Source organism: Pseudorasbora parva, chromosome 3 (genome assembly GCF_024679245.1).
Source record: "Pseudorasbora parva isolate DD20220531a chromosome 3, ASM2467924v1, whole genome shotgun sequence".
NCBI lineage: Eukaryota > Metazoa > Chordata > Actinopteri > Cypriniformes > Gobionidae > Pseudorasbora > Pseudorasbora parva.
This window is the reverse complement of record NC_090174.1, coordinates 642501-655000: the sequence shown is the minus strand read 5'-3', so window position 1 is coordinate 655000 and position 12500 is coordinate 642501. Positions and strand designations below refer to the sequence as shown.

The 12500-nt window shown below is 39.3% G+C and overlaps 1 protein-coding gene across 1 annotated transcript in view; it reads right to left on the bottom strand.

The window, feature by feature from the left end:
- Positions 1-10580, bottom strand: part of tbx5a (T-box transcription factor 5a) — a 32229-nt gene extending 21649 nt beyond the window's left edge. The window contains exons 1-6 of the mRNA XM_067439864.1: positions 10138-10580; positions 9580-9756; positions 8658-8752; positions 7290-7409; positions 4752-4899; positions 1580-1732 (exon numbers count right to left, since the gene is read on the bottom strand). Of these exons, the coding sequence (XP_067295965.1) occupies positions 1580-1732; positions 4752-4899; positions 7290-7409; positions 8658-8752; positions 9580-9720 (657 nt within the window). The 5' untranslated portion in view covers positions 9721-9756; positions 10138-10580. The remainder of the gene's footprint in view (positions 1-1579; positions 1733-4751; positions 4900-7289; positions 7410-8657; positions 8753-9579; positions 9757-10137) is intronic.
- Between the last annotated feature and the right edge of the window lie 1920 nt (positions 10581-12500).

The window sequence follows — 12500 nt, the reverse complement described above, 5'->3', positions numbered from 1 at the left end:
TCAAATCTCAATTCAAGATTTTAAAAAATGTACCCTTATGAGTGGTTTTGTGCTGCAATGTCAAATATAAAGTCAATCTCTCTCTCTCTCTCTCTCTCTCTCTCTCTCTCTCTCTCTCTCTCTCTCTCTCTCTCTCTCACACACACACACACACATACACACACACACACACACACACACACACACACACACACACACACACACACACACACACACACACACACTGAGCAGGTTTGATGTCCTTTATCTGTTTGAATGTGCCAGAGATGTCGGTTTCGGGACGCCGACCATCGCTTTAGTCGACGCGATTTCATTTGCGTTTTTATATTCAGTGTATTTCTCTTCATTCCCGTGGACCAAACTCATTATCTTAACAACAGGTTTTTGCGTTTTGAAAAATTCAGGTCTATGCGTTATATTTTTAAGTTATATATTTTTATTATTAGGCTGTATCCGCTTTGATTGGGGCTGAGAGTAACTCGTAAAGGTGCTCCGAACATGATCATCAGCGATGGTTAGCTCAAAGGGTTGTTCGAAATCAATTATTTTTAATGAGATGCAGGTGCATTTTACTCTTTTAAGTTGCTTTCTTAAAACACACACACACACACACACACACACACACACACACACACACACACACACACACACACACACACACACACACACACACACACACACACACACACACACACACACACACACATTGGTCAAGACGTCGGCTAAATGAACAATTATCTGCTGCACGAGGCTAAGGGCTTAATTTAAAGAAGCCGGATGAGTTTTAATTAAAAGTACATCATTAATATGTTCATCCGTGTATTAAAAACGACAATTCAGCTATCTTACAATATATATGAATAAATACAAGAGTTCTTAATTAAAGTGTGATGTGTGCATATCGATGATTTTTAATAATCAGATTATCATATAATCATTAAAGTGTGATATATGTGTGCATATCGATGCTTTTTAATAATCACACAAACTGTGTGAAAGTTACAGCTGGCCATTGAAAAGCGCAACTGGTGTGAACAACACAGATCGGATAATTTCACCATAAGCGCATTACGCCATTATGTTTTAAAGAAATGATTATTTTATCTCATATTTTAGTTGTATTTGTGCATTCGTTATATTCAAGAAAATGGCACGCATAACCTTTGAGAAGTGCATTGGTTTGGGATATTAAATATTAAACAATAAACGGATGATGTTCTGAGAAACGCATCAGAGAAACAAATAAAAATAAAAGAACACCTTTTGATATTTTTTAGTATAGCCACTAAACATTTCGGACGATTTATTATCTTTTGTCTGCTCAGATAACACACGCGTTGCTTCATGAACGGTTTGAGTTCTGGACATTAGCTAAATTAATAATAATATAATATAATTATGTTAGCCTACAGAATATCATCCAGTTACAATTAACATCAACATTTATGATGTCTGAGCAATCTTATTTATATCTCATATGACTGGTTCTACCGGTCAGATCATTGTACTCTAATGCACGCCAAAGTTTGTTCCTCCAGAATGTTAAATATTTAGATATAATATTAAATGTGGCTCTTACCTTATGGTTCTGGTAGGAAGTGACCGCGATGAAGGCCGTCTCCGGGAACACGTGTGTGCAGAACGCGGTGTTCTTCGACCCAAAGCCGTTATTCTCATCCGCCTTCACGATGTGGATCCGCGGCTGATATTTGTGCATGGAGTTCAGGATGATCTGGAGAGAATATAGAGCTTTATTAAATATGACGAACACGATTAAACGCGTATTATTTAACGGATACTCTATACAGATCATTAATATCGAATGATGCGAAGGAAGGACGCTTATGGATTATAAAACGCGAGATCAATATTTAACTTTCTTTGGACCGTTCTGAATGCAATGTCGGAGTTAGTCACACACACACACACACACACACACACACACACACACACACACACACACACACACACACACACACACACACACACACGCACACGCACTTTGCGTGTTTTAATACAGACTCTAAAAACGAGACTGTGGAAGAAAATCAATTTTACACAGAATATTGTTTTTGTTTGATAAGTTCTTGTCGGCTCTCTTTTCTAACTCAATGTGTGTGTGTGTGTGAGCCTGTTTGTGTGGTTTATGAGGACACAAATTTGTATAACTACATGGGTATTACACTGGTATTACACTATAAATGTGGTTTATGAGGACTTATCAAATGTCCCCATAATTCAAATGGCCTTAAAAACATACTAAATGATGTTTTTTTGAGAAAGTAAAAATGCAGAATGTTTCCTGTGATGGGTAGGTTTAGGGGCAGTGTGTGTGTGTGTGTGTGTGTGTGTGTGTGTGTGTGTGTGATGGGTAGGTTTAGGGGCAGGGGCAGTGTAAAGGAAAAGAAAATACGGGTTGTACAGTATAAAAACCATTACGCCTATGGAGAGTCCCTGTAAACCACATAGACCAACATGTGTGTGTGTGTGTGTGTGTGTGTGTGTGTGTGTGTGTGTGTGTGTGTGTGTGTGTGTGTGTGTGTGTGTGTGTGTGTGTGTAGGCTACTTTGTCTAAATTTTGCATTCTGAATGTGGATGCCAAGTCTACACACACACACACACACGCACGCACGCACGCACGCACGCACGCACGCACGCACGCACGCACGCACGCACGCACGCACACACACACACACACACACACACACACACACACACACACACACACACACACTCCTCTTTCCCCTTTTCCGTGTGTTTTCCTCTCATGCGACTGCAGTTTGTGCTTTGATCAGCCCATCTTTAAGCATCGCTCTCTCCGCCGAGAATATTGCTTTTGCTCCAGATGGACCCGATGATGGATTGGTAAAGGCTACTAAAAATGCATTGCTTTAAAATGGGATGTCCAAAATAAAAGGCCTGGCTGGATGATGCAACCAAAAGCTGCTCTGTCCAAAAGAATATTTTGGAGCCGGACCACCCATGCGCTCTGGATGCCTCCGTTTGTCCATGTGCCCTGTGATAGTCTTTAATGATAGTGAGCGATCGCTGAATGAGCTTTCATGTTCCCGAAAGCCTTTGTATATCTCGGTCCATCACTCATCACACTCTGCCATGAGATATAAACAGTTTGAAGCGCAGTTATCCAAACTCTGATATTTCTGCATGGCAGGGAATGTGTACGGATAATGATGAATGGGAACAAAAATGATCAAAGCCAAAGCTCTAGAAACCTGGAAAACTCAAGCGAACTACTACTGTGTTCATGCTTGGCAAGTGGGAATTAGTGAGAGTTTCTTTCAGACATCTTTCCCTCATCATTGGAGTCTAATTAAGACTATAATTATAAATAGGTCTGAAATTATTTCAAGCACCTGGAACAACAAAACGATAGATTGTTATTTGGTGGAGGAGCCGAACTTCATTTATGAATCCCAGGGTGATCTTTCGGCACAAAACGGGGCATGCCAAGAAGCCCTGCAACCAATCAAAAATACATTCAGGACCGAAATTTACAACTCGGCTCGCATTCCAGCTGAGCTCCAGTTTCATTCTAGCTGAGGTTTGGCAGCAAAACCAGCCGGATCGGAACTGATCAGAGCCGTCACAAACAACCAACATGCTCCTCTTACTCAGTATTTCTGTCTGGTTTCTAGTCCAAACATCTAAAAATTCTTAAAACAAGAAGTATTTACTAGACAAGCGAAAGTAATTGTCTTGTTTGGGGAAAAATAACTCAAAATGAAGAGAGTTTTTGCTTAAAATAAGATCAATAATCTACCAATGGGGTGAGAGAAATAATCTTGTTTTCTGTTTGAATTAAGATTATTTTTCTCACCCCATTGGCAGATTATTGATCTTATTTTAAGCAAAAACTCTCACAAACAAGACACAAATACTGAGTAAGAAAACACTTTTTGCAGTGTATAATATCAGTTGTCGGGTTTAAATGTAATCGCTTTATGTTATATTGACTTAAAACCATTAATCTTTGACATAACTTAATGTTTTTATTTTCCAATAACATGATTCAATCAAGTGACCCAATCAAACTCTTCCCATCATGCTGTGAAAAAGTTTAAATAAAATGTTGTTTTATGCATGTTTAGCAAGATGAGGAAATGGAGAGACTTTTTAGTGTTGAATGTTTGTAAGAGAGCTGCTAATAATAATAATAATAATAATAATAATAATAATAATAATAATAATAATAATAATAATAATAATAATAATAATAATAATAAACATCTCCTTTGGGCAGGCCGTGGATTAGCCAATATGATTTTATAAAAGATTATCTTGTTAGATAACTTTGTTAATTCGTAATTAAACTGGATTCATATTTGATTTTCATTTTTGAATAATTGAACTTAATAGTTTGGGACAAAAATAAGAATGTTAACCTGAGCATTGAATTAACCTTACCTACAAAACCAACAACTTAAGTTTACAGAAATAAAGAATGTTAGTTAAATTCAGCAGAACCCGGTTATGTGGAACTTGTTGACAAGATAAAAATGAAGTAAATCCGACATATCATTGTTTTGAGTGTATTTAACCAGAGTTTATTCTCTAAAGCTGGTCATAAAAACACATTACATCTTGATAATGTCAGATGTCTTTATATGTAATGGATCAACCCATTAAGAACACAGTCAGAGAATACCAGTTTAAAAACTACAATAAGTCAAATAAAAACTCTGTGATCCACATTGAGTTGGTAACATTAGTTAGCTGTAATGTTGACTCACGTGTCCGAATGGATCGAGGTGATTGTTGGTGAGTTTGAGCTTCTGGAACGACACGAGCTGCCTCATCCAATGAGCTCCGGTGGCCGGAGAGTCTGGGTGAACGTACAGCCGTCCTGGCATCGCAGGCTCAGCTTTACCTGTCACAGACCTGAGCACACACACACACACACACACACACACACACACACACACACACACACACACACACACACACACACACACACACACACACACACACACACACACACACACACACACACACACACACACACACACCTTTTAGTTGCATATACTAACACTAAACAATTCTGGGTAAAAACCAACCCAATTGCTGGGTTAGTCCATATTTGACCCAACATTGGGTTACAACAACCCAGCATTTTTTTAGAGTGTAAACACACACACACAGTTTCCCTCATGGGATCATCGATGCTCTTCCAATAAATGCTCTTCCTTCTCAGTAACTTTGTCTCGTTTCCAGTCTAAATATCTCAATATTCTTAAATCAAGACGCATTTACTAGATCAGTAAAACCACATTTATTATTTCTTGTTTTGTTGAAAACTAAAATCTAAATGAAGAGAGTTTTTGCTTAAAACAGGCGAAATGATCTGCCAATGGGGTGAGAAAAATAATCTTATTTCTGATTGAAATCTTGTTTCTTGTTCCCGAACAGAAATAAGATTATTCTCCTCACCCCATTGGCAGATCATTTCGCCTGTTTTAAGCAAAAACTCTCTTCATTTAGATTTTATTATAAACAAAACAAGAAATAATAAATGTGATTTTACTGATCTAGTAAATGCATCTTGATTTAAGAATTGTTAGTGAATAAGAAGAGCATTTTTCCGTGTAAGGATGATTTGATTAAAGCTAAAGATGCTCTGTTCCTTTAACATGTGTGTTCTTTATTGAAATGGAAACTCGTCCGAATGTGACTGAGCTCCGTCCCTCACGCACCGCCGCCTCGGGTATCGACCATAGCGCGGGTTTATTTGGTTAATGGCTGAGATGATGTTTGATCAAGAGGGTCGTTAGTTCCAGAACATGCACTGGGCGGGTAATTATCAGGCCTGTGGACGTCCTGCTCAATAACCTCCGCCGTTTAAAGCCACTGACCCTGAAGAAGGAGCGCACAACAAGTGGCATAATACGGCATTTCTGCTGGAGCCGCATTCACGGGCACAGACTTTCACTTTTAGACCCAAATCACAAACAAATCCCTGCAAGCTTCAGGAACAATCCCCACTCAGACCGCTCGATTAATACTTACAGACGAGGAGTCTAATGTAGTCAAAGTCTGATAGGAGCGCTCGAGACTTTAGAGGAGCTGAGGATCAGTGAAAGTCACGCTGAGGACTTAAGCCAGCTATTACAAATAACTATAGTTACACTATAAAATAATTATAATAATGAAGCAAACAACCCAAGTTGGGTTGAAAATGGACAAACCCAGCTATTAGGTTGTTTAACGCAAACATTTAACCCAGCCGCTGGGTTAAAAAACAAACTAACAACAACAACAAAAAAAAACGTTCACTGGTTAAACAACCCAATCGCTGGGATTGTCCATTTTCAACCCAAACGCTGGTTGTTTTTTACTCAGTATTTTTTAGAGAATAGCCAAGTAAATAATAAACCCCGCGATGAGATAACGAAAGTCAAAGCAGCATTGAGGACTTACGCGCACGTCACGCGCTGTCGGAAATTAAGTTAACTTATCGCATTTAAATCTTGAAATGAGCATGCGCATTTTTTTATCTAGGAAACTCGTATTTAGGATAATTCCGAGAGCATGTGAATTCAGCAGCTATTTCAAAGAAATATCACTGTAAAAAAATAATTCCAAACAACCCAAGTTGGGTTGAAAATGGACAAACCCAGCAATTGGGTTGTTTTAAGCAAACATTTAACCCTACGCTGGGTTTAAAACATAAAACCATTCACTGGTTAAAACAACCCAAACGCTGGGTTTGTCCATTTTCAACCCAAACGTTGCTTGTTTTTAGAGAGAGAATAGCCAGGTAAATAATAACAAACCCAGTAATTAGGTTGTTTAAAGCAAAACATTTAACCCAACCGCTGGGTAAATAGTAATAATAATTAAAAAAAACATTCACTGGTTAAAACAACCCAACCACTGGGTTTGTCCATTTTCAACCCAAACATTGATTGTTTTTTTTTTTAGAGAATAGCCGGTAAATATTATAATAACAAACCCCGCAATTAGGAGCTGAGGATCACTAAAAGTCAAAGCTACATGGAGGACTTAAGCCAGCTATTACAAAGAAATATAATTACACTGAAATAAATAAATAAATAAAAATGCAATTAACCCAAGTTGGGTTGAAAATGGACAAAACCAGGAATTAGGTTAACAAACATTTAACCCAACCGCTGGGTTAAAAAAAACAAACATTGACAGGTTAAACCACCCAATGTCCATGTTCAACCCAAACGCCGGTTGTTTCTAACCCAGTGTTTGTTTGGGTCAATAATAACCCATTCTCTGTGAGTAAAGCAGCGCAGGCCTCGCACCATTTGTTATCGGCGAACTTATAGCGGTGGTCGTCGGCTGGCACCACATCCATCAGGAGGATGTATTTGGTTTTGGGGTTCAATCCTGTGACCTTCACTTTGAAGCTCGGGAACATCCGCCTGTGGACACAACGGGACAGTATTAATAACGCGCTGCGGAGGCGCTCCTCAAACAGGCATCATCACCATCATCATCATCACCATCATCATCATCACCACAGATCTCAGAGGTGCTGCGCGATTAAAACTAAAAAGATATTTTAAAGATGGCTCACGCCGATCATATTTTTTCATCTGTTCTCCTGCATGGGCTGAGCGATCAGTAACTCTGACTCAGGCATATATAAATGTGCAAAAGGCAGAATATAAAAGGATTATTGAAGGACGAAAAACTAAAATAATACGATACTGGGAGATTTAAAACTATAAAGTGCGCGTGTATATGAGAAGAGCTGCACGCAAGCGCACAGCAGTTTGTGCACACGTTTCTATTTATTTATTTATAGTTTTTTTTTTTTTAGTTTTTCCACTAATCTGTCGAGCAAATGTGATACAAAAGCCACCTTGTCCAGCAAATCGCTGCGTTATGAATAATACACGAGACGATGTGTGCACGCATACGGAGATGTATCGCGCTACACATATTTCCACAACTTTACCTGGACTTTCATCGTTATATGTTGAGAACCCATGCACTACTTTCTTTTTTTAACCCGCGTGTTGTTTCTGAGAGTCTTTTACTAATGGAAGAGGGGCTGAAACACACACTTAATACAAGCGCAGTGTGTTTAAAACTCAAGCTGAGAGACTGGCGCTTTAAACAATATTTAACAATTTACAAACAATTACATTATTAAACACGCTCATTGTATATTTTAGCATTCAGTAGCCTATGCGATTATATATATATATTTTTTTTAATGCACTTATAGTTTTAGATCCAAGTTTATTGCATTAGTGGAAAAATCTGCATCAAGAATCCAAATAATGATTGAAAGCATCGCGGGAATTATTATTGCAAAATGAATCACTAAAAGCAATCGCTGTTATAGTGTACACACACACACACACACACACACACACACACACACACACACACACACACACACACACACACACACACACACACACACACACACACACACACACACACACACACACACACACACACACACACACACACCATGTGCCGATTAAAATACCAATACATTTCAATAAACGTTTTCACGCAGTGGGGAAGCGCATAAAGGAATAGCCTCATTTATAATAAATAATATGTAATTAATAGGCCTTTGTGATTATTACAGGATAATAATAATTATAAATATAAAATAAATAAATGAGCAAAAGCCAAGAGATCTGTCTTACCTTCCCGCTTTGGTGATGATCATCTCGGTTCCAACTTCGTGAAACTTTGCCCATAACTCTCGCTCATGCAAGTACACTTTTATTCCTTCCATTCCCTGAGAAACACACAGAACGAACATTAATATCGAGATGAGATGAAAATGCACGAGAGAAAAGTAGATTAAGAAAAGCAAATGAGCAGAATGCATTTCGGTGGGGAAAAAATACGTTTAAGTTTTGCACTAAGCGTTTTAAAAATTTAAAAAGTTATTATTTTCGAATGCAGCAAAGAGAACATTTTCATAACTCATGCAACACGCACAGGCCGACACACACTTTTTCTTTTACTTGGAATAGTGTGTTTTGTGATTTCTCATATATTAATATATCGACCATCCGAGTTATGAAATCACAGCTTTATTCATTTCCCCATGCAGCGTGTAAATGCGTATAAATAATACGACAAATGTCTACGGCAGAACTCATGTTTTGTGCATATGCTGCGCTGTTTCTCGTGTGTATGACACGCTCTTGGGTAATATTAGGGCGGTGGGCTCAGCAATCACCTCAGATCAGCGTTTATTTAGCGATCTAGATGGGCTCAATCTATAGACTTCTGTTGTTTTAACACGCGGATGTATACAGTAAAACACACACACTCTGCAATTTCACATAAATTAAAAAAAACTAGGCCTAGTTTTACAAATATAAGGGCGTCTTCAAAAGGAGGATCGACGGGTTTCTGGACATACATTTGAAGCCAAAATATGGTGAAGTACACACACACACTTGTGAAATGTGGAGACATTCCATATGCGTAATGGTTTTTATACTGCACAAACTTTATTTTCTACCCCCCCCCCCCCCCTCCACCGCGCGCGCACACACACACACACACACACACACACACACACACACACACACACACACACACAGCTCGTACCTGTTGAATGTATGTCGTCTGTGATGAAGGGGATTTGTTGGCTCCGTTCTGCTTGTCTGCTTTGCCGTCGGTTGTCGGATCTTTGGGCTCCGCGGCGCTCGGAGAGTTCTGCAGCCGAAAAGTGTCCTCGTTGTCGGCCATGTCCGCAGGGCCTGTGCGCTACTTCCACCGCGAGGCCTGGATCACAGAAAACAAACCATCAGCACTTTAATTGCCTCTTTTAAACAAGTCCGTTATCTAGTCCAAACCATTGATTAGCCACACTTACATAAATTCAAATTGTAAACCTCCAACATAAACTTCCCCAAAACTAATCTAAAAGATGCGCTCTTTATTAAAACTCTCCAACAAAAATAAGTTCATAACGCACACATTACACAGGCTACACATTGATATAGTATGCACAAGCATGCAAAGTATCCTGATTCAATGCATGAGCTGAGCTGTACAATCGCATTGCAACTTTATTTTAGAGAGATGTTATATTTAATAACGCATCGCCCGGTTTGCTCATATGAGTGCCGATGGCCTAACTCAGTGCATCAGACTCATCATTACCTTAAATCCCGATGTCTCTGAAACAGCGAGCTCGTATCACTTCCAAATATTGTCGGTTTTGATGGCGAACTTCGCTTTGGATGTCAAATAAATATAAATATTCCCAGCGTGAAGCTCGGTGAACCCATACGGATTTCCTCTGCGTGCTCCGACTCTTCATCCAACATTAAACCCGAGAACGGTGCGTGTGATGAACTTGCAGCAAGGCTGTGTCTGGTATTCCTGGAGAAAAGCAGCACGATCTCTCTCTCTCTCTCTCTCTCTCTCTCTCTCTCTCTCTCTCTCTCTCTCTCTCTCTCTCTCTCTCTCTCTCTCTCTCTCTCTCTCTCTCTCTCTCTTCCTCTGCTTCGCTAATGGTCAAGCCCCGTGCGTTACGCTGGGAAAACGGAAGCGTTGGGACGAACCACGTAGGTAGTGTTAGTTCGTCTGCAATGCCGTGACAATGTCGGTCCACCCACAGTATAACTGCCCCCCCCCCACACACACACACACGTTTGTTTTTGTGACATATGGGGACATTCCATAGCCCTAATGGTTTTTATACAATACAAACCGTATTTTTTCCCCTTACACTGCCCCTAAACCTACCCATCACACACACACACACACACACACACACACACACACACACACACACACACACACACACACACACACACACACACACACACACACACACACACACACACACACACACACACACACACACACACACACACACACACACACACTGAGTTAGAAAAGAGAGCCGACAAGAACTTATAAAACAAAAACAATATTCTGTGTAAAAGTGATTTTCTTCCACAGTCTCGTTTTTAGAGTCTGTATTAAAACACGCAAAGTGCGCGTGTGTGTGTGTGTGTGTGTGTGCGTGTGTGTGTGCGCGCCCACCCGTGCTCTTCTCCGAGGACGCGTTTTATACTCGCATATTAAAATAACTTCGCATCCCATCATGCACGTGTTGTCCGAGGGTATTTCTTTAATTAAACCTCCCTCTCTTAAATTAAAGATAAAGACGTCATGCATATGGCGGACGCTTTCTCTGCAGGCCCGTGACGGTCGAGGCACAGATCTTGCTTTGTCTGGGAATCGAACCCATAACCTTCGCTTTAGTGTTTGAGCAGGAATGCTTGAACTAAAACAGACAAAATATATCGCATATAAAAACAGCACATAAAAATGCTGGGTTATAAACAACCCAAGTTGGGTTGGAAATGGACAAAACCAGATATTGGGTTGTTTGAACCCTAGTAAATGGACCCATTCAAACAACCCAATTTCTGGGTTTGTCCATTTTCAACCCAACTTGGGTTGTTTTTAACCCAGCATTTTTTTGGTGAGGGCATGCAGACATTATCAGAGCGCCGAGTGCATTTTACAGGAGCACACTGGGCGTCACATTGTACAGTCGTGTGATTATGATTATACACTCTAAAAAATGCTGTTGTTTTAACCCAATGTTGGGTCAAATATGGACTAACCCAGCAATTGGTTTGTTTTTACCCAGCGATTGGGTTGTTTTAATCCTGCAGTTGGGTTAAATATTTGCTTAAGACAACCCAATCGCTGGTTTAAATCAACATATATATATATATATATATATATATATATATATATATATATATATATATATATATATATATATATATATATATATATATATATATATATATATATATATATATACAATTCTGGGTAAAAAAAACAACCCAATGTTGGGTCATATTTGACCTAACATTGGGTTAAAACAGCCCAACATTTTTAGAGTGTGTATTTATATATATATCAGAATGCCGAGTGTATTTTACAGGACGTCACATTGTACAGTCGTGTGATTATGATTATGCTTGGACACACTCTAAAAACGCTGGGTTAAAAAATAACCCAAACTGGGTTAAAAATGGACAAACCCAGAAAACAAGATGTTTGAACCCAGTGAACGGACCTATTCAAACAACCCAATTTCTGGGTTTGACCATCTTCAACCCAACTTGGGTTGTTTTTAACCCAGCATTTTTTAATATTTTTTTAAGTGGGTTAGTAATTGTGATTTTGGTTCCCATTGCTGGGTCGTGTGATTATGATTATGATTATATTTGAACAGTGCATGAAGCCTAGACTCAGGAACCAAATGATTTTACACGCGCCGCTTTCAGACATGCTGTCGGGGTTGGCATTGGGTTATTTAGCCACTCACAATATGTTTGGCGATGCATTTAGAAATGACTTTCTTTGATGTTCTCTAAAAAAAAAAATCAAGTTTGCCCTCAAATGAAACCGACGCATGACTAAAGTGCTTTCCGATCTCCTGATGAATAAAGCTCAGGCCACTGAGGCGCCAAATCTTCTTCCCTGAACTCAGG